The sequence below is a fragment of the Miniopterus natalensis genome, chromosome 1 (genome assembly GCF_054644295.1).
Source record: "Miniopterus natalensis isolate mMinNat1 chromosome 1, mMinNat1.hap1, whole genome shotgun sequence".
NCBI classification, from domain to species: Eukaryota; Metazoa; Chordata; class Mammalia; order Chiroptera; family Miniopteridae; genus Miniopterus; species Miniopterus natalensis.
Window position 1 is genome coordinate 57,778,589 of NC_142081.1, and position 23,850 is coordinate 57,802,438.

Below are 23,850 nucleotides of genomic sequence, written 5' to 3' on the forward strand. Positions count from 1 at the left end.
ACAAAGACATTTTTTTCATGTTTATTTAATATTTACCAAACCACTTGAACCCCAGGATTAATGCCGTCTACTGCAAACTGGGTCCTATAACTCCTTCTGTTACTGGATAATGAGAAGCTAGGAAAATTCCAGGGCAGGAGGAATAGGGAAACTAGACAAGAAAATTAAACAAGGCCTAACAGTTCAGACAGCTTGCAGCTAGTTTGCAGCAAAATATTATCTTTCCTAGCCAAGGATGCTTGAGAACAAATGGCTAATACCTCTCCTCACTAATTAAAGAACGTAGGAAAGAAGGGAGAGTTTTCATGCTTCTTCTCCCTAACCAGAGGATACATAGCATAAGTCACCCTAGAACTGCTAAGGCAGGAGGGGGGAAGGGGGAAGGAAAGAAGGGAGAGATTTATCTCGAAGAAGTAAGCCATTTTGGGGAAGGAGGAGAGAAGAGGGAGTGTTCATCTCGCTGTTTAAACAGAGAAGCCAGCAGTCTTGGGGCTTGTTAAAGATAAAATTGCCAGATGCTTCTCATAAATTCTGGGAAAGCCCTAACAAAGTAAAAGGGAGACCTTCAGAGTTACCAAGATATTCAGCAGAGAAATTTTAAAACCTATAGACAGAAGAGTATATAACCCCTTGAACCTCCACCAGGCTCACTTCTCAGACTAGGCTGGGAAGACCGTCTGCACTTTCATAAGCCAGACGTATGAAAGATTTGCTTACCTTGCTTCTTTAATAAATTTGCTTGCTTTATTTCTTTAATAAATTCACTTTACTACAACTCAGTCATCTGGGGTCACTCGTTTGAATTCCTACGAGATTGACAAGAACTGAGGAACGGACAGCCCTCTCCCTTCAACTCGGGGGGCTGTCTGTTATCACCTTTTTGGGTGCTTCTGGTGCCTATAATACTTCCACAGATTTGGTAAAAGAATTCACTTTGTCCCTCTGCAAACTATATTTTATTCTCCTGGTAGGTTGAGCTACTCCCTGCATGTCTAAACAAAGTTCCTTCCATTGAGCATTCAGTCTTATTCTTTTCTGTATGCATCTTGATTCACACCCTGACTCTCTCTTCCTACTTGTGTTAACTTTGGCAAATTCTTTATCTGTCTAACCCTCTTTTTCTACACCGTTTTCGCCTCCACCACAGCTTAAATGCTGTGGTGGACTACCTGCAAGTGTTACCTGTTCAATGTTTGTGGGCCTATATTCATTACATCAGAGTTTGGAGTAAGGAAAGGTTTATTAACCAAGAAGGCCCAGCTCAAGAAGATGCTGGTGCCTTATAGCTCTTTTATGTCAAGGGAAGGGAGGAGGCAAGGCAAAAGGTGGGTAGGAGCTGTAGACAGCTAGGAGCTGGCAGGGATCCAAGGAAGAGTGGGAAATTTCTAAATCTGTTTCCTGTTGGTGCCCTTAACCACCCCCCCTTTATCTCCGCCTGCCCCGCCCCCCCCCCCCCCAATGATCTGAGTCCAGTCTAGAGGTTCCTGTACATCTTTGATAAAGTCATTATTTTGTACATATTTCCCTATCTCTTCAGTAAAGACCCTTCTGACAAGGGGCTGTTCTTGAAAAAACTCAAGCTTCAAGCCGAATCTCTAGGTAATTAGCATTCCTATAGCAGGAGCTATAGTCCTGGAGGCATGGGAGAAAGGCAAGATAGAATTAAGATGATCAGAGAGAGCCAGCGTTTCACCGATTACACAATGACAGAACACTCTGACTAGCTGTACCCTTAAGTGAAACCTTTGGCTCTAGGGCTGAGGGTGAACCCAAGATCTCCGCCTATTTATGAACCCTAACCCAAGTCTGACTCAATTTGAACCACAAATGGCTCCCCAGGTATGAAAATCCTTATCTCTGAAATGAAGCTAACCCCAACAAACCTAGGTTTGCAAGCCAACCCCAGAAGTAAAATCTCTGCACCCAGGACTGACTCTTCCTAAACTGGTCCTGAAGCCTCCAGCCTTGACTACTTCATCACATTCTCAGGACTTCCCCTGTTCTAACATAGGGCCGATCCCCCCACAGCTGTGGAATATCCTTAGTCCAAGACTGACAACTCCTGTTGTAATGGGGACCACCCACTCCATATCCTGGCTTTGACCCTATCGACCTGCTTCTCAGCTCAACATGGGAGCCTCTTTCTTCAAGTACAATCTGCCCCCCCATGGGGTTGCCATGGTCCACAGACTCCCTGAGAGGACAAATGGCCCCAGTCCCTTTCCTCAACTCAGAAACTAGCACTCTTGTGACAGGTCCTTATAAGTAGCAGGAGTAGAAACTGAGAAGGAATTAGAGCCAGAAGATGAGGACAGTGGTACTACTCTAAATTTTCTTTGTTGTTTTCTTCTTCTTTAAAATTTATATTTCCTTTAGTAAACACAAAACTCAGGTTTATATTGTTTTGTTTTATAAACTAATCATGAAATTAGGAGTGCCTCCCTATATGAGGAGTCTGGATTAACTTTTCCACCAAATACCCCAAAACAAACAATCATCAATCAAACCAATAAACATTCCCCATACTGTGTATACCTTTCCAAATTTGCAGAGGTTACACAGGATTTGTTTCTGAACATGTCCCATTTTTACACCTGTATTCCAACACTACAACCTTCAAGTTGCTGCCATTTTAAAGTCATACCCAAAGACTTCCCAATATCTACATATCCAACAAGCCAAAGATTAAGCAAAATAAAAAAAAAAACAGTCCCTAATGTTGAAAAGGAAGGAAATATATATAGATATATTTTTTAATCCTCACCTGAGGATATGTTTTTATTGATTTATTTTTTTAATTTTTATTTTTTAGAGAGAGGGGAAGGTAAGGAGAGAGAGAGAGAAACATTGATGAGAGAGAAACATTACTCTGTTGCCTCCTGTATGCGCCCCAACCAGACTGGGGATAGAACCTGCAACCTAGGTTTATGCCCTGACGGGAAATTGAACTGGTACACTGGAAGATGCTCCAACCAACTGAGCCACACCGGCCAGGGCAAGAAATATTTATTAACAAGGAACATGCCTGGCCCAACTAAGACAATCCAGGAACTCTAGTCAGCGAAAACCAAAAAAAAAAAAAAAAAAAAGGCTAACAATTATCACACATGTAAAGTAAAAGAGTAACAGGAAGCTGGATAATGACTAGAACTGTAAAAATAACTTAACACCTTTTACAAATCCAAACCTTCAGTTCAACCTAGATGCTTTCTATATACATATGTGTATGTATAAGTTTTACCTTTATATTTATCCAAGTTTTGTCTGTTGGGATTCAGTAGAGGCCGAACTTTTTCACATTGTTGCTATTCAGGTATGAATCAGGAGCTCTGGAAAAATAATAACCCTCCCCACCCAAACCACACTGGAGCTATACGAAGAGAGACCTGAGCTTTTCTGTCAGGAATGCTGTTAATGGGACTAAGGCATCTGATGTGGAGGGACTAGGAGGAAAAACTTCATCTATCCTCTCCAGTAAATGGGGGTTCAGTAAATGGGGACCTGTGAATTTAACTGACAAAAGATAGATTAACAGGAGAAAAGGCATACAAGTTTATTAATATTTTTTACATTCACAGGAGTTCTCAAAAAAGAAGTAACTAAAAGTAACTAAAAGCAGCAGTTAGACTGGTAAACTTACATATACCCTTCTTAACAAAGGGTTTGGCCTTAAAGGGAGGTCAATTGTGGGGAAGTAACTAGGAAATATACAGGGGAACTAATGGAAGAGGGTTTTTTGTTTGGTTTTTGGGTTTTGTTTTGTTTTTTTAGTAAGGTTTATCTTATGCAGGCTCCTCTTGGTGCTGGCTCTCTGTCTCCCACGATAACGGTTACTCTTTGCGTCCTGGTCCAGGAGAGGGAAGGGAGAAATTTATGCCACCTTCCCAAAGAGAAATTTATGCCCTGCTTTTAGGCAGATAAGGACAGAGAACTCTTCCTGTATCTGTTGATTATTAATTGCCTTCAGCTCGAAATAATCCTTATCCCAAAGTGGCATATTTTGGGGTGGCATATCCTGATAACCTTCATAGATCTATTTTGAGTTTTACTCAAAACTTTACATGCACTCAGTTTAAGGAGGCGATATTTCAACACATTTGCCACTAAGAAAATGTTTACTACCCAGAAAATGTTGGATTCCAAGTGTGCCCATTCATATCTTTCAGAGGAGCCTTTCAATTCTAGAGCTCACTCCTTTGTGATTGACCTCCATGTTTCTCTTGATATGCCAATAGTGATAGTATGGGGCTTTCAGGGTTAAGTTGGGCAGAGTGAGCAGACTCCCTCTAAGATACTAGCCCTCTTTCACAACAACCACAAGAAATGCCCTTAAGGGCTTACCTTCATTCTTATTCCCAGGCCCCATCCTCCCACAATTGTATCACAATTTTGGTTAGGACAATATTCAGAGTTGACCTCAGTGTGACTATGTCATCTCTATTCAGAACAGAGTTGTACTGTATTCTAGGATGGGGTAGACAACCTTTTTCTGTATAGGACCAGATAATATATATTTCAGACTTTGTGGGCCATCTGGTCTCTGTAGCAAATACTCAGCTAAAAGCAGCCAGAGACAAGTGGCAGTATTCCATAAAACTTTATTTATAGACACTGAAATTTGAATTTCAAATAACTTTCCCATTTCATAAAATATTATTATTTATTTTTATTTTTCCAACTACTTAAAACCATTCTTAGGTTAGATAGTACAAAAATAAGTGTTGGAACAACCATAGTTTGCTGACCTTTAGTATAAGCTTTTAGCAAATTATTGCCTCAAATCTCTTTATCTCATCAAATTACTATGAACTACTATGAACAAAAAGGTGTATTTTATTATATGGAGGTAATCACATTCTAAAACAAATTATTTTGAACTTCAAAACATAAAGCCCAGCCCTGGCCGGGTAGCTCAGTTGGTTAGAGATCATCCCAAGACACAAGGTTTCGGGTTTGATCCCCAGTCAGGGCACATACAAGAATCAACCAATGAATAAGTGGAACAAATCAATGTTTCTCTCGCTCTCTCTTTTCATTTCTCTCTCTAAAAAATCAATAAATTAAACACACACACATTCATAAAGCCCATATCTGAAATGCAGTATTTTGGGATATCAGTATTCAAACACTACTAGATTCATTAAGGAAAAACCTACCATGAACATAGAAGAAGAAAAATAGTTAACAGTATACTCTTAACAGCTACTGAAAATTTGGCATAGCCAACCAATACAAAAACAAACAAACAAAAAACCCTACACGAAACAACTCTGATTTATGTTAATAAGGTATGGGATAAGACCATTACAATTCAAGGTTAACTGCATTTAATTTTAAAGCATCTTTGCACCCTCAAAAAAAAGATTTTCATATCTATTGGTTTCTTTGGAAATTGGATGCCTAGAAAAAGGTTGTATAAGTTAAATGACATGGCATAAAATAAATTATTATAATATCCTTGCCTTCATGATTACTATAGGTGTGGGTGCATAGTAGTTCCTGGGATTGTTAAACTATGTCACTTAATTTTAATTTTGCTGCCTTTTTATTAATGTCACAAAAAGTGTATGTATGTATTTATAACAGAAATAAGACCTTTGAGTAAACTGTCTCAACTGTGTTTTTTTTAAGTCTGAAAATAAGGAATGTTACATTCCTTTTCTCCTCTTTCTTCTTCATCGTGTTAAGAGCTTATCTTCGCAATTTACCCTCTTTTCCCCTTCACTCCTGTCTGCTCATTTCCCCTTTCCTTATTTGTCTCTTGACTGGAAGGGCATTAGACCCTTCTATAGCCCAACTCCACTTGCCCTTCCACTGAAGTCACAAATTCTTGTTTTTCTCGCGCCTTATCTCCATTTCTTTTACTCAGTCCTTCCTTTAGTCTTTGTTCCTCTCCCCAAGTAACAATTGTGTTGTCGGCCTTTTCATTCTTGCGACCTCTTTACCCACTGTTACCTCACCTCTAAAATAGGGACTATAGTAGTCTCTGTTTCACAAGATTGTTTTAAGGAGTAAAGGAGGTAATACTTTCTGGGTTAAAGGATTTTCTCATGTCCAAGCCCTTTAAATTTCTATCAGCTCTGGTGTCTTATTCCCCACATCTCCCAAAAGCCTTAACTCCTCTGTCCCTTGTCCTCCTCTTCCTGACTTCCTAAACATCCTTCTGAGGATGTTCTGAGATCACCAGTTCCCACCTGTAGAGCTTAGTATAAAGGCTCAGAATTATTGATCTCCTAAGAACATGTTAACATACCAAACCTATGTACATCTTTGGGGAAAAAGTTTACTATATCCAATATGGTAAAAAGTTGTTTGTTTTTTAAGTAAAATAAATATTATAGAGTAGGCACCTTGGCAGCCTCTTGGATGAATGCAGTACACCCAGCAAGAGCTAGAGGAAACTATACAAAAGAGTTGTAATTGGTGATGCTTTGCACAGAGCAGTCAGAATCAGTCTGGAGAATTATATTTCATCTTCCCTTACCATCACTGTGAAACAAAGATGAGAAAAGCCCAGCTTGGGCTCTAGCCAACCAGACAGCAGTTTTACTATTCCCACCACTACTACCTCTCTGTTACCTGACAGTTTTTGAACAAAGGAGTACTAGTTAACTTAATCAAAAAAGTCAAACAGGATAACAGCTCCATTTATTTGTATGGCCCTTGATAACTGACAAAGTAGTTTGACATACATTTTGTTTAATTCTTAACAACCACCTAATCAGGCAAATTTTTTTATTACAGTTATAGATGAGAAAACTAAGGCTCAGAGACTCTATGTAGACTTGCCTAATACTTTGCAGGAAGGGAGTGGTGAAATTAGAATTCAAATCCTAGGCATTTTGGGTTTCACAGTCTTTTCTCTGTATCACACAGTCTCCCAAGATTATAGGCTAAACTAAAGAAGATTTGCTGTTGGACATTTTTAGCTCACTTTCAAAAAAAATTTTTTTTTTTTTTAATATATTTTTATTGATTTCAGAGAGAGGAAAGGAGAGGGATAGAGAGATAGAAACATCAATGATGAGAGTCATTGATCACCTGCAGCCTGCAACCCGGGCACGTGCCCTGACCGGGAATCAAACCCCAATTGCCTGGATCCTAGGTCTACGCTCAACTGCTGAGCCACGCCCGGCCGGGCATTTAGTCCTTTCTAATCATTCCTGTGGTGGCAACTATGATGTGCCATCCAGACTCAACTTTGGGAATGAAGGACTTACTATCCTAGATGCTGGGAATGCTTCCAGTTGTATTGGCTCAGCAGGAATTGCCTCTGTTGCTGAAGAGAGCTGCCTTGCTCAAGGTGACTCTTCTTGCCAGGACTGACCACATCTAATGACTCATCAACATGAGTGATTAAAGGCCTAAGTACCCCCACCTCCATCCCAACTCTGAAGAACTAGTCCAGTTTCAGAAATCCCCAGAGACCTTCATTCAGATTGCATTATAGCTCAGCTTCTCCCTCAGCTCAAACATGTTTCCTTCCTTTTCTTTCCCTTCTATAGGTGTTGATCCCAAGCACTCTCCCTAATAAACCTGTATGCTAAACTCTGCTTCAGAATCAGCTTCTTTTGAAAGCCAGCCTCTAACACCATGTACAATCCCAGCATCTGTTAAACTAATGCTGCTAAAAGGTAATCTGATAAGTGGTTATCCTGCCAACACATATTGTATTTTAATAAGATCTCAAGGTGAAAACTCTAAGATCCCTAGGAAGGAGCCTCTAACAATGAAAAAATTGTAAGTGCTAGCTTCTAATGTGGCTTTGGAAATTACTGTGAGACCAATGCACATTTTGTGAGTTGATTTTTTAAGACTGTATTTTAAGAACCATTTATAAATTTCAATTACAGTAATTTGTATGTGTAGTATTTTAGTCTTTTCTGAGTTTTTCCCCCCAGAAATATTGAGCATTCATGATCTAATTGGCAGCTACCATGTTCTATGAATACAAAGTGGTGAAACAAGTTCCTCCTCTCATGAAGCTCATAGTCTAGCAGGTTCAACAGGCATCTAAGTAATTAAAAGTGCAATGAAAGCACAGAGGGAGAACTTCTGCCTATTGGAGAATGAGAGAATCAGAAAATTTCTCAGGGAGAGTCATATATAAACTGATCTTAAAGAATAAGCAGAGCCTGGCCAGTGTGGCTCAGCAGTTGAGCATTGACCTATGATCCAGGAGATCCCGGTTCAATTCCCAGTTAGGGCACATTACCAGGTTGCGGGCTCAATCCCTGATTGGGGGCGTGCAGGAGGCAGCCAATCAATGACTCTCTCATCATTGATGTTTCTATCTCTCTCTCTCCCTCTCCCTTCCTCTCTCTGAAATCAATAAAGGCATATTTAAAATAAAATAAAAAAGAATAATTCTGGCAAGAGAATAGAGGATGAGTACAAGCAAGAGAGTGGAAATAGGGAGACCAATAAGGAAGGTTACTCTTCCCTAATCTGATGAGCACTATCAAGGATTTGTACCAGGCAGGAGGAACCATGTCGAGTCCACATAAGAAAGTATCTCTAAGAAGGAGGTCAGTTGAAATGGAATCAGTCGCAGGTTCAACTCTTGAGTGCTCATTAGGATCCCTTGGGAGAGATTTTTTTTTTTAAAGGATACTCAGGTCCTACCCTTTTTAAATTAAATCAGAGTCACTAGCATGAGTCCTGCCATTGGAATTTTAAAAAGCTCTCAGATGATCCTAATGTGTAATCAGGGTTGAAAACCTCCAGCACACCCATAAATGAGGAGTCTAAGGAAAACACAGTTCTGAGTGTGGCTGTCCCAATGGGCTGTGTCATTCTGGGGCCTTGAGAAAGCTAATTAACGTCTATTAGTTGTTGATAATACTTTAAACAGTAAATGGCACCTGCAAAATGACCATGTAACATATTTACTCACAAAGTTTACTATGAACTGATGCTAACTAAAAAAAGAAGTATGTCTCTGCATAAGAATCGAACAAATTCATAATCCTGTTGTAAACTAGGCCTACTCATACCTTGCTCTAAATCAGAAAAGAGCAATAATTTATAAGTTTATATGTTTTACTTGGTTCATGGCCTATACAATGTCTAATATAAATGTACTAGGATGTTAAATGTATGCCAGATACCTGATGAATATTTTATTTATTTAACAAGAGACATTTATACTACATGCAGAGAGGTAAAAGAGACAAAAATAATTTTTTTATAATTGGTAGGAGAGTGAAATGGTTAAAGGCACAAATTTTGAAGCCAGACAGACCTAGGTTTTGAATCTAGGTTTTGTCACTTAGTAATTGCAGTTCTTTGAACAAGCAACCTCACTTGTTCGAGCTATTAATTTCCTTGTCTGTATAATGATAATAGGAACTGCATCACAGGATTGTTTTGAGAGTTATACTTTAAAATGCATCTAAAGTCCTTAACATAGTGGTTGATATTTCTATGTATACATCTTGGTTCTTGCATTCAAGGAACTAACAAAAAAAAGGTAGAACATGACAAACTGGAATATAAGGCAGTACTATGTTATAAATAATAACTTAATAGTTAATGTACAACTAGGAATCTTTCCATTTCAAAGAAAACCCACCTCTAGCTATCTTAAGAAAAAAGGGTTATCTATTGAAAGGATATCAGGGACCCATAGATTTTGTAGGAAGCTGGAGACAGGCTTAGAAAGCAATGCTTAGAAACCCAGGGAACTCCAGATGACCAATAAGCTGGAAGCAAAATTGTTTTTTTGCAATAGGCTGAATGGACATTGCTGCCTGAGCATACCAAACAGGAAGGAAATCTAACCATGTGTTTGGGGACACTGTCCCCTGAAACAAGCCTTCCCACAATGGAAAGACCTCCTCCCTCCCCTACTGGACTGAGAAACTGCCACTGGATGCAGGACAGCCAGAAAAATACAAATACAAAAATGTTCATCCTGAATACTAGCAGGCATTGTGCTGAACAATGTCAGGCATTTGGGGCTTTAGGCGGTGTGTCATTAACCCTCACAACCATCATATGACAAAAACAGTCTTATTACCACATCTTTTTTATAGATGAGGGAACCAAATCTCAGTGAAGTTAATTCGCCTAAGGTCAAACAACCAACAAGTAATAAAAAATAAATTCAAGAGTTGCACTGTGTTCCATAATGCGGATTACCATGTTTACTTTTGTTTTCCCTCTACTAATGAATGGCTAGGCTTCCAATTATTAGTTATTCCTTCACTACCACTCCCCAAAAAGCTAGAGCCCGAGTTTTATTGTGCGCATGTGCAAGTGCCCACGGGCTACATTCCTAAAGATGTAACCGCTTTCAGTACTTTCTCATTCCGTGGTCTCTGCGCGAGGTACTTGCAGGTACATTGAGAGACAAAACACACCCAGACCAACCACCCGGCCAGAAAGAGACTCAGAACGGGTTTTCACTTAAAACCGACGGTTTTCTTCCTTTCATAATGGACGCTGAATTTGTGTGGTTGGCTTTTTTTTTTTTTACCTCGTGGATGCAGCAGTTCCCAGCACCAAAACCAGACATACTACCGTCAGGCACCGAGCCCACCACTGGGTAAGCGGGCAAGTAAAGCCCTCTGGCCCTACGCGCCGTGACGCTAGCTTCCGGGAAGCGGACCGGAAGCCGCTGCTCGATTCTGCGTCAAATTCGACTTCGGGGCCGTCGTAAAAGTGTCGTCCCTCGTCTCTTGAGCCGGCTACAGGTTTCCGCTCGTCTCCGGCCGGGGGGTCTGCAACTGCAAGCGTCAGTTTCCCTCAAGATGGCGGACGAGGAGGGCAGGGGAGCGGAGAGGATGGAAGTCAGCCCGGACTTACCCCAGACCCCGCAGCAACTGGCATCGGTGAGTCCTTGTGGTACAAGCTCCTTTTATAACCCCCAGTTCCGCGCTCAGGAGGATGTGAGGCTTCACCCCTTATGGCGGCTCTGGGAAGGGGGTAGTCAGTCGTGTGGGTTGATCTGTAATGAAGACACCAAATAAAAAGTTAGTCACCACCCTCATTGCTACTGGTCAAGCCTACGGAATATAGTGACTGTCATTTATTTGTGGTAACGAGCTCAAGCGTGTCTCTATCCTGAAGTGGAAAGAACCGATGATGTTGGTAGATGCTCTGGTGTGGGGGCTGAGGCGGGGTGGGAGGAAAAGCCATTTTCCCGATAGACGCAGCGTTAACCCCTCGAGAGGGTCGGAATCCAGGATACAGCTATGTATTGCATAGCTGGCTGGGTGGGGCCTGATAGTGTCAGGGTATGCTGCCACTGTCGACACACGTCAAGATGTGGGCTGTAGCAGTGGTAGCCCTTCATCCCAGTGTCTTGAGAACCCCAGGCCTAATCCTCAATGGAAAAACCCTGTCCTCTGTCGCTGCTTTTTAAAGGTGGGAAAGAGACTTCCAGACATTTCAAGTAATATCCAGATCTGCTGTATGTTGAAAGAATGGGAAGGCGAGACAGAGGGAGCAAATTTGAGTCAATCGTCTGGCTACAGAGAGAAAGCTGACTGAGAAGGATAAGAGGCAGAGGATAACATTAGGTAGTGTTTTGGATGTCTCCCTGCATCTGGTGGGATATATGGGAAACACGCAAATGTTAATCACAGCTTGATGTTGAGTTTTATCAGTTTGTCTTTATTCTTGCATACAGGAAAGTGTAGGATATACACCTCTTCCTGAAGTTTCTTTGGTTTGTAGTTTTAGTGAGAACTCTTCTTGGAGTATTTCAACACTGCAGGCACTTGAGCATTGTTTTATGAGAGAACAGAGTGAGCTCCAGAAGTAAGAGTCTACCCCAGGGACTGGTGAGTTTGGCTGGAAGTTAGAAACCAGGTGGGGAGGGAGTTGGAATAAGGGTTTGTCCACCAGCTGTGACAAACAGCTGTGCTTACAGCTATCCTCTACCCCAAATAGCAGTTCAACCTCACTTCACTGCTGGTACTGAAGAAGGAAGCATCTATTTGAGATAATAAGAAATGAGAACATAGGGAAAGTTTGGAAGCAGTGCAAACATCTGGTCTTAATGCTAACTTGTGCTTTTTACATCTTAGAAGTAATGGGGAAACTGTGTTTTGTAGGCAGAAATGTTACTGTAATTTTTATTGCTAAAGATGACTAGTGTTTGTTTAAAGCTTTGGTATATTAATTCCTTCCAAGTGGTACAGTGAAACCGCACCAATCTGGACTTCACTTATTTGAGATTGGAGATAATGGTACAGGAATTGAACTAGAATTATATTGCAAACTCTATTTCAAGAAATATTAGATTTCATTGGGCAAGGCTTTGGGTTTTGCAAAGTAGTAAATGGATGCTAAGAGAAGTGTAATAGCTTCAGGGAACTCAGCGTCCAGTGACACAGATAAGACAAGTGCTCAAATAATTTTAACACAAGATAGAATGATGTAAGTGGATGAAGACCTGTGACTGTTAAGCCTCATAATCACTTTTTTTGGCTTGGATTTTTACTTGAGGAACCCAGATAACATCCTATTTTCCTTTTCTTTTTAAAGCTACTGTCTTCAATTTTATCCTGACAGTGGAGGAAGATTCCAGATTACTTCCTTGCTATTAAGCAAAACAAGCTCAGAAATTATTTGACATTTGAATGATTTGTATTTTAAATCACCATTGGGAAACAGGGAAAACAAAAATAATAAATATGGGAGAGTTACAGGTGTTTAAGAAATCTTACCAATTCCACTAGAATCTTGTCCATGGATATAGTTTCTGCTGTCCCTAAATCAAACTTCCTTCTTTGTCCCTAGGTCACTTTTCTGGCATGTTGCCATCAACAAATATGAAGGCTCTCAAATTGCTAACATCACCTAACACACAATTACAGTGAAATAATACGTATGAATTATTGGAAACTTATAAAAGCCATTGCTTGAGAATGATTAGGGAAATTGATTCTGTAGGTCTGGGGTGGGGTCCAATAATTTGCATTTTAAGAAGCACACCCTGCTGATTCTGAAGTCCTAGTCTTGTGGGCCACACATTGAGCAAGACATTTGGAAGTTCTCAGTTCAGAGTTGACAGTTGACATTGTGGGGATGGATAAGATCTTTGAGGAGGAAAGTTGTGTGTGTGTATGTGTACGTGTATATATACATACACAGAGCGAGAGAGAGAGACATGGAGTGAGAGAGGGCGAAATGGAGAGAGAGAGAGGAGGAGGGGGAATAGGAATGATTGAATTTCAGGAGCAGAAAATGGAGGAAAAACCAGGGAAAGACCTAGAAAGAGAGTAGCCAAGCAGGTATGAGGTGAGAGTAGGGTAGTGTCATAGGGTGTAGTTTGTAGGAGAGAGGGTGGTTTATTGGGTCCTGGAAGATGAGGACTGAGAAAAATTGGGAATTCATACAGTATGTGGGGTAGTCTGACAGAACTTTTGCCTTCCATCTGTTTTGGCTGGATTTTCTTTAAGTTCATCTCAGGAGATTTTTCCTGCCATGGTACTAATCTCTTTTCTTTTTCCTCTGCTTATGTGATTTCATTCAGTTCTATGACTTTAAATACCATCTGTATGCGTTCAGTTCCCAAATTTAGGTCATCTCGCTTCTGAGCTCCAGAATCACAAATCCGACTGCCTACTTGACATATCCACTTAGATGTCTGAAAAGTGTTTCCAGTAGTGAGAGCAATTAGGAAGCTACTGAAGTAACTTACCCAAGCCATAGTTGATGGTGGCTTGCACTAGAGAGATCACTGGAGGTGGGCGAAGAGGATGGATTTGAGAGAGATTTGAAAGTATGGTAGAAACAAAAAGATGTGCTTGTGGATTAGGCATGAGGGAAAAGGGAAGAAATAGATGGTACCTCTATCCCCAGTTTTTGGCTTAAGCATTCGTGGGTGTAGTTGTGTCATATACTGAGAAGAAGGACCAGATTTTGGGAGAGGGAAAGAGTGAGGCAGATCAAGAGTTTTGTTATTCCTGTCTCAGTAGATGACATTTCTGTAATAGCTCTTGAACACACAAATCTCTGTCTCCACTCCACCTCTCTAGTCCTAGTCACCATCTGTTGCCTAGGCAACTGCAGTGGCCTCTTAACTGGTCTCATTGCTTCCATTTTGCCCTCTTACAGTCATTCTCATAGCAACCAGAGTAAATCTTTTTAAAACGAAATCATATTCATATCAGTTTCCTGCCTAAATTCTTCAGTGATTTTCCATTGTACTTGGAATAAAATCTGGACTCATTGCAAGCCATTCAAGATCCTGCCTGACCTGGCCTCTGCATGTACCCTAACTTCTTGCTCCTTTCTCCTCATTCAGATTTAGCCACTCTGGCCTGTTAGTTTCTAAAACAAGCCCATGCTCTATCTTGCTTCAAGGCCTATGCCTTTGCTTGCTGTTTTTTTCCTCCTTTCTAGAGTGTTTTCCTGCTGCTTTTTCTTGATATTTACTGAAAGATGGGTTCCTGTTATTTTTTGTTAAAGGACCCTGTTTATTTCTTCCACTGCATTTATTACAATCTGTAATTACTGCACTGTCGTATGCTTATTTAACTGCCTGTCTCTCCTACTGGAATGTACGCTCCGTGAAGGCAAGGGTCATGTCTGACTTGTTCACTAACACATACCAGTGTGTGCTTGATGTAGCAGACATTTACCGACTTAGTGAATAAACGAGGACCAACATTAGTGACTTATTTGAGCAGGATTGGCAGTGGTTGGGAGAGGGCAGTTGCCGGTGAAGGGAGGGTGTGGGAGGGAGGATGGAGCAAGGCGCATGCTGGGGTAGCAGCTCACCTGGGAGTCCAGACTGACCAGGGAGCTAAGAAGAGCCAAGGGAATTGGTGGGATTTAAGGTATGAAAGTTATGATGTTGACATAACTGGAAGGACTGAACATTATGGTCAAAAAGGGGAAATTTGGAGTTTTAGAACGTGGAGGCAAGGTGCATCAGGCGTTTGTGATGGTAGAGCCAGGTTTAGATGTGCCTCTGTGTTCCTATAGCACCCTTTTCATACTCTTACTGTATATAGCATGTCTCAGGCTTTACTCAGCATTGCCTATTTGTTGTCTGTCTTTCATTCTAGACATTAAACTCCTTGAAAGTATGAACTGTTTCCTGTTCACATCTATATTTCCACTACCTAGCACATTGCTTCAGAATTTTTATTGAATGAATGAATGAGGAGACATTAGCTGAGGTAGAGTGGAGGTGAAGGTACTAGGAGTTGAGGAGGTTAAGAGATAAGGCTAAAAAGTTTCAAATTGAATAGGGAGGATTTTTTAAAAAATTAATATTATTGAGGTATAATTTATGTTCAATAAAATCATTCCAATTTTAAGCATTTGGTTGATTAGTTTTGACAGATGTATACACCCGTGTAACTACCACCAAATCAGGATATGGAACATTTCCATTACTCCCAAAAGTTATCTTGTACCCAAATGGGGGATTTTAGCTTTTTTTTAAAAAAAGTTTAATATTGTTATGTGTGCAAAATTATGAAAATCAAGGAAAAAGTTATCTATAATTTCATAACTGTAGGGGATCTTTAATAGATTACATAATTTTTTGATAGTTGACTTTAAAATATTAAGATAAAGAGGAAGGAGTGAGAAGTTATATACTATTTTCGGTGGAGGATTTTCCTTAGGAATTTGAATTGATATCATTTTAGGCCAGAGCACAGCTTTCTGTAGTAAGGACACACTTAGAGTGAGAAAACTAGAATGAAAACCAAGGTCTCATGAGTCCAGACTAAAGTGCTTTGTCCCCAGATCATAGCAGGGTCTAGTGCCTGTTTTTTCATTATCTTCTTCTAATTTCTATTGTGGGTAAATAGGGAAAATTCTGATTTTCAGTACCAACTTCTATAATGTCACATATGAAATCTTAAAACTTCAGGTTAAAGTGACAGATTTAGTCCCACTACCTGTAAGAGGCTAGGAAATAATAGTAACTTGGTATAGATGAGCTGGTGCTGGAGTGACTGCTTATGTATTTTGTCTTTTAAATATTTTTTATTGATTTTAAAAGGAGAGGAGGAGAGAGAAACATCCACCTGCTGCCTCCTGCACACCCTCTAACCAGGGATCCAGCCCACAGTCTGGACATGTGCCCTGACTGTGAATTGAACCAGCAACCTTTCAGTGCACGGGATGATACCCAACCAATTGAGCCACACTGGCCAGGGCATGACTGCTTATGTTTAATAACAGACATTGTCCTGCAAGTAAAGTAGTTTTTGTACTCAATACTGCATAGTCTTTCTGGGTAGATATGTATGTATATAAATCTGTGACACAGGGTGAACCATTGCATCCTGCTCATGCTTCCTTCATGTGTGCTAGCTTTGAAGGTTACTTCAGATTTCCCTTGCCATCATTTTACCCTTTTCTCTCAAGGTATTAATCATACACTATGCTCTGTGAAATGAACAGTTTTCTTTAAGCTTTTAACCCATAGCTTCAAATGGCATAAGACAAAATAGTAAGACCTCTTTAGTCCCAGGGGCTTTACTATGAACTCTTATGTAGTTTTCTAAGGTATTCTGCCTCTTATTGAAGAAATAATGGTTATTTGATGAGTTTGGTTTTTAAGAGCATTTGGTACAACCTTTTTTTTTTTTTATGTTAAGTTACACCCCTGTAATAAGCTAAGTGCTTACAGAAATATGCTGTACTAAATAAATGTTACTGAAAGACTCCAGAAGAGTTATTATACTTACCAAAGTGCCTACTTGCTATCTGGAAATGACGTAGGCCTTATCCAGATGGAGTGTACTTTCATCACAATAAAGCTTCACCTTGTTAGTTTCAGTGCAATATCAGCCTAAGGAGAATTTTTTATCCCTCCCAGCCTTGTATTTGTAAATATGATAAGAACGTTTACTGTGTCTTCATGGCATTGATAAAATAGGCTGGGTCAAATATAGAGTCATGATAAACAAGGCCCCTCTCTTTTCTTTCCTGTTGAAATATATAAACATGCAGTCAGAATTTGGCTTTGAGAACATACTGTCTTTCTTAAACCATTCTCTTCCTTTTTCTCCTCCAACCATAGGTTCATGCTCCACTTTTCTAAGCTTTCCATGAAGTCTTTGGATAAATGAAATCTGCTCTCCCAAACTCTGGGGTACATATCTCATACTCTCTTCCTACCGTATTGAATATATATATTTGCAAACCCACTAAAATCCTTTCTTAGATTATAAGGCAGAGTATGTGTGTATAAAAAACAAGTGGATAAATTAATAGATTTTTCCTTCTGTGTCTAAAGTAATTTATTTCTAGCTTACCCATAAATACTAAAGTTCAAAGGCATTTTAAAAGGCAGTCTATAAAGACACATTAAGTGGTTATAGCCCCACACTTCCAAACAAGTCAAATAGACTTTGTTCTGAAGAGTGGCATTAAGTAAACTATTAGAAGGTGAATTACATTCAAGTAATTAACAGTAAATTCCATCTTTCATCACAATTATTAAGACTAGGTCTCATATGTGATTGATCTAAGAGTTTGAGTTGTCTGCAAGCTCACTCAGTCATAATGTGATATGGCTGCCAAAAAAAGAACATGATCTTTTAAAGCAGTTTAGTGCTCTGGATAAGGAAGGTAATAAATAGCTCCACTCCCCTGCATGGAGGCTTATTGTTTATGTTCCATAAGAGTAATCAAATGGAGAGTGGTCTGGATACCATGTCATTACGGATGGACAAATGTCTTTAATTTCTATGTTCCAGTTTAGTCCCAAAATAAAGAGACTAATGAGAAACATAATAGTTATCTTAATTTATTTGAAAGGATGTTGGGTGAAATAGTAGAGTAAATCGTATTGTATTATTTCAGGCAGTGTAGGCTAAAAGTTACAGGAAGGTAGATTTTGGTTTCATTGTGAGGTGTAAGAATGGAAGTTGACTGAAAGGAAGTGTTTTGACAGGCTTAGAGAACTATCATATAGGATAGGGTTTCCCTATGGCATGAGCAGTTGAACTAGGGTTGTGTGGTTTTCTTATTTTTTAACTTTATGAATCTGTCAAATGGTGTTACAAGAGAACTTTGTATAACCAAAAGATTTCTTGGTGCCTAGAAATGCTCCATACTAACCCAGTACTTGCCACATGGTCAATTCTAGAGCATCCAGATTTTGTTACCACTTCAAAACAGAAGAATTAGAAAAAGAATTATAGACTATACTTAAAGAAAGTTTCTTTTTCAGAATGATGTTCCCAAACAGGCATCCAAGTAAGTCTCTGGGGACAAGGGAAATGTTTGGAATGTTTGGAAATTTAAATGATGTGAGAACTTGTATTCAGAGAACAATTAGGAAAGCCTTCTCTTAACTCCAAATGCTAAAAAAAAGTATTTTGTTTTGTTTTTCTGGATATTGAAATAAAAAATTCTTAATTTTATTCTTGCCTTAAATTGGGGAAATTACAAAAAGCAACCCTACAGAAGAAAAGCAGTCCTACTCCAATCACCAATAAATTCCTGAACATGTCACCCAGTAAAGTACATCCTGTGTGGCTTTTCTTATCTGGCGGGTGGGAGAGAGAAATTTTAATTGAAAAAACTTTTCATTGTTGTGACAGTCATCTAGGAAAACTCTTAGTAAAGTAGTATAATGTTATTTTATCTCCTATAAGAACAAAGTTTTAGAAGGCTTAATATTGTCATACATCTACTTTGTTCTATAGCTAGAAGTCTATAACATTCAGCATTGATTGAGAATTTTTGTTATGTACTTGTGGTAGGCCTGCGGGATATAGGGATTTGGAAGGCAAAGTTCTCCCCCTCAAGGAGCTGACATTCTGGTTGAAGAGGCTAGATATACACATTTAAAGGTAACATGTTTTCTGGAGAGGTTTAGGTACTGAATGAGTACCTCCCCCAGTAAGTGCTATATTGGAGTTACAGGGGAGAGAAATTTTCTTAGGTTGATCAGTGAAATATTCAGGAAGGTGGACCTTGATATAAATGGACCTTGAGAAATAGCTCAAGTGGGGTGGGAGGGGGGGTCAGAGGACAGAGAGCTAGTGGTAAGATTGGTAGAGAGGACATTTAAGGTATCAACACCCAGACATTCTGCTCAAATCAACCAACAGTATAAAGATAACATTTCAAAATATTAATTCTTCACACTAAGACATGTAATGACAAAGATACAGTATTTAGTAGTATCCAGGAATGTTGGGCAGTTGTTAATAAGAGCCTTCATTTGGAGGAAAAAAATAAAAAGTTTTGGTTTTGTTTTGTTTTAGTAGTAAAGTGAAATTGAGCAGGTCTTAAGGATAAATGTATATTTATATTTGGTTAAGGAGAATGAGCACTGAACTCTAAGAGTTAGGATACCTAAGTTCTGTTCCTGACACTGATACTAATTAATTGCTTATTGGATCTTGGACAAGCCAGTTTACTTCTTTACTATGACTCAGTTTTCTCATCTGTGCAATGAGGGACTTGAACCAGAAGATCCCATGGGTTTTTGGCTCTCTTCTGTTTTGACTCTCAAGTTTCTCATGTTTTTGAAAATATTCTTGAAAAACTTGAACTAGTTCCGTGCCTTCCATAATTAGGTGGGACAGAAAAGTTTTTTGTTTGGTATATAGCACTAAATATACAGGATTTTCTTTTCCATTTAGTACTGTTTGAAGGAAAGAACCTTAGGTATACTATAAAACATTAGATACTGTTTTTCTGCTAGTTATTGTTATTGCCAGACATGTGGATGGTCTGTGAGTACCCTGGAGACGTGGAGTTAGAATACTGGAAGGCACAGTTTATTTTTCTTTCCTTTTAATGGCAGTGAATTTATTTTATTTTATTTATTATTTAATCCTCACCCAAGGATATGTTTGTTTATTTTAGAGAGAGAGGAATGGAGGGAGGGAGGGCGAGAAGGCGAGCAAGAAAGAAACATCGATGTGAAAGAGAAACATCAGTTGGTTGCTTTTCATACTCCCCCTCACTGGGGATCTAGCCCGAAACCTAGGTATGTACTCTAACCGGGAATTGAACCTGCAACCTTTTTGGTGTACAGGACGACACTCCAACCAACTGAGCCATCCGGCTGGGGCTGGAAGGCACAGTTTTAAAAAAAGGTTTTAATATTATAATAAATACTTATCTTCCTCATATGAAATCACTTAAGGATATTCATAGTAGGTAAGCAAACATACAGATTCCATGAAAATATGCTAAAATCTCACTACCTACAACTGTTAACATTTTAGTATATATTCCTTCTGATTTTCCTCCACATAAATATATGTAATATTTAACCAAAACAAGACTTTATATGTATTGCTTTGTTACCTACTTTACTGAACTACATATTATTAATGCCTTTCTTATATTAGTAAATAAACATCTTCAGTATCAGTTTCTTTTCTAACTTTTTATTTTGAACTTATTTTAGACTTACAGAAAACTTGGAAAAATAGCACAGGCGTTCTTTTATATTCCTCACGCCTGTATCCGCTAATGTTGACATCTTACGTAACCTTAATACAATTATTAGGGACAGGAAATTAATCTTGATAATAACTAAATTACAGACCTTATTTGAATTTTAACAGTTTTCCCACTAATGTCCTTTTTCTGTTCCAGGATCTTATCTAGGATCCCACATTACATTTAGTTATTTCTCCTTTATCTCTTGGATTCTGTGTCTCAGCTTCTTCATAGTCTCTTTCAGGTTGTAACAGTGTCCTGGTCTTTCCTTGTTTTTCATGACCTTGACACTTTTGAAGAGTATTGAACAGTTATTTTGTACAGTGTTCCTTAATTTGAGTTTGATGTTTTTTCATGATTGGAATGAGATTATACATTTTGGGCAAGAATAACACAAAAATGGTGCTGTATTTTTCTCAGTGCATTGTATTAAAGGATTCTTGATATTACTATTTCTTAGTACTAGTGATATTTATCTTAATCACTTAGTTAACTTGGTATCTGCAGGGTCTCCACTTTACACTTACTATCTTTTCCCTTCCTAGTTAATAAGTATTGTCAGGGAGATACTTTGAAACTATTTGGCATCATTTTAAATGGGTGTATTATATCTTACAGATTTTCAAGAGGTGTTTTTTTTAATTGCAAAAGTATTGACATTTGTTCTATTGTTTGTCTAAGTCAAGCAACATAACATTGTTTACTTTTTTTTTTAATCCTCACCTGAGGATATTTTTTCCATTGTTTTTCAGAGAGAGTGGAAAGGAGAAAGAGAGAGAGAGAAACATCGATGTGAGAGAGACACATTGATTGGTTGCCTCCTGCACGTGTCCCAACCAGGGCCGGGGACTGAGCCTACTACCAAGGTATGTGCCCTTGGCGGGAATCGAACCCAGGACCCTTCAGTCTGTGGGCCGACACTCCAAACACTGAGCCAAACCAGCTAGGGCCATTGTTTACTTTTTTAATACTCACCCTAGGACATGTTTTTTGATTTTTGGGGGAGGGGGAGAAATAGATTGAGAGAGAAACATCAATCCATTATCTCCTGCATGTGCCCCGACTGGGGATTGAACCCACAACCTAGGTATGTGCCCTGACCACTAATTGAACCCTAAACCTTTCCATGTACTGGACAATGCTCCAAGCAACTGAGCCACACTGGCCAGGCTTTATTTTTTTCCTCCCTACATTTTGCTGGGTTTTGTAAGGTAATCTCAGTGCCATTTTAATTTGCATTTTCTTAGTGACTAATGGTGTTGAGTATGTTTTCCTGTGCAAATAAGCATGGCACAGAAGCCATGTGTAACAGTTTCTTTTGAAGAGTAGGAGGTTTTACTTCTGATGAGATCCAGTTTATTTATTTTTTTCCTTTGATGGGTAGTGCTTTTTGTGTTCTAACAGCTCTTTGGCACTCATTCATTTTGATCTCTCATTAAATGCATGGTTCCTTAAAAAAAAACACTAAGAGTATGGAGAATGCTTTGTCTGTACAGCTTCTGACTGATAATAGAGCCACCTTTACACACTAAAAGTTGGCCATTCCAGAAAGGAAGGATAATTCTCACCCACTACCGCTGTTCTTTTTTTCCCCTGATATCTATGGTATATATGGGCAATCACTTATTTCCAAGGCTTTTTTTAAATCACCCTCTTTCCTTTTGTATTGGCAAAAGATACGATAAGAATATATTGTAAATCACTTTCTCTGAAATTACAGAGCTGTGCCCCTAGATTTTTAAGAAGGAACTTATAACAAAGTCTACTCATTTTCTTTTCTTTCAGTGGTGGGATCAGCAAGTTGATTTTCATACTACTTTCTTGCACCATTTGGCACAGTTGGTGCCTGAAATTTATTTTGCTGAAATGGACCCAGACTTGGAAAAGCAAGAGGAGAGTATACAAACATCAATATTCACTCCACTGGAATGGTATTTATTTGGAGAAGATCCAGATATTTGTTTAGAGAAGTTAAAGCATAGTGGAGCATTTCAACTCTGTGGGAAGGTTTTCAAAAGTGGAGAGACAACATATTCTTGTAGGTAAGAATTAGAAATTTATAGGATTGGTTATAATTGCAGTATTGGTATTTTGTATCTATTTCATGATGTTCCTTTTTTGGTTTATTACATATTTAATCCTACTTAATTAACTTCCTTTTATCATGCACTTATAAGTCTGTTTTCGCTAGTATAGCTTGTTTTTTTTTATATGATTGATAATTAAACACTTCTCTCATTTTTTCTTCATGTTCTTCAAACGTGTATGTAAGTGATAGATTTTTGCCTTATTAATAGTCGACATACTCCTATTTGAAACCTTTGGGGCCAGGTGTATTTTAGAATTCCAAATACTTCCTCAGCAGAGTCAGGACTGGGTCTTAAAACGAAACACAGCATTTTTGTAAGAAATCTGTGAATATTCACAGCAAGTGTATGTATAAATAAAATCTGTAGTCTCATATCATTTCAAGTCATTTTTTGCCACCATATGAGATTTGGTGCCAAAGGATTGCGGACCTGTAGGAGCAGTTAGAATTTTGTGGGGTAAAAGAGGCCAGTGGTATGGAAGCTGGAAGCAGGTTTAGGGTTTTTGCTCTTTGTGAGAGTAGTTGCCTTAAACATTATGGTAGCATGGAGAACTATTTTACTCCCTACTTCTTCCTGAAATTTTCAACTCTTAGATCTTAGCAGCAGTTTCAGTTTTTTCCCCTTTATTAGAGGTAGTTTAGGTGAGGAGTGTGACTTTTTAGACTATAAATACAGAGAATTGTTTTCTGCTTCGCTATAATTCTAGGTTAGACTGGTTTATATATAGTTAATAGTTGTTTAGAACATACTATCATTTTATCCAATTCTTTTCTCAGGAAAAAGCTTATTAATTTGTGTACTATTTGCCTTATAGCATTAGTAAGGTTCATTTATCTTATGTATTTTTAGCTGAAGCCTAATCAGTTTCAGCTAAAGTATAGCAAACATTTGTAGACTTCATTTCTCCGAAAGTGTCATGAAGACATTTTTAATTGTCACAACTAGGGGAATGGTACTAGTGGGTAGAGGTCAGGGCTGCTGATTAAACATCCTGCAATGCACAGGACGGCCTTCTCTGAGTCTGACAAATAACTCTCTGGTTCAAAATGTCAGTACTTCTGAGGTTTAGAAATCCTGCTCTAAATAGGTCAGTAGATCATATAAATTTTAGAGAATATTGTTAGGCAGTCTTTATTTCCTACTAGTCTTTTAAGAATCATTTTTAAAACTTCCAATTCCATCTCTCCTCTTCTAAATAAAATATCTTAAAAATTAATATTGTATTTTGCACTAATTTACAGCAGGTCCTCAAATAACATTTTGTTCACCATTGTTCTTTATAACATTGATGAGATGCCATAGGACCTTAACTCTTGTTTCTATCATTCAGCCTATTGTAAAATTGTTTTGTTTTTTAATCCTCACCCGA

The 23,850-nt window shown here is 38.7% G+C and overlaps 1 protein-coding gene across 4 annotated transcripts in view; it reads left to right on the forward strand.

Annotated features, from left to right (window-relative positions):
• The first annotated feature begins 10,739 nt into the window (after window positions 1–10,739).
• UBR1 (ubiquitin protein ligase E3 component n-recognin 1) overlaps window positions 10,740–23,850 on the forward strand; it is a 111,664-nt gene continuing 98,553 nt past the window's right edge. For 3 of the 4 annotated variants that reach the window (XM_016212308.2, XM_016212312.2, XM_016212310.2), the window contains exons 1-2: window positions 10,740–10,835; window positions 22,177–22,433. In XM_016212308.2, coding sequence (XP_016067794.1) covers window positions 10,755–10,835; window positions 22,177–22,433 — 338 coding nt within the window. In that variant the 5' untranslated portion in view covers window positions 10,740–10,754. Of the gene's footprint in view, window positions 10,836–17,032; window positions 17,075–22,176; window positions 22,434–23,850 lie in introns of those variants that run through there. The other variant, XM_016212311.2, reaches the window with a different exon arrangement.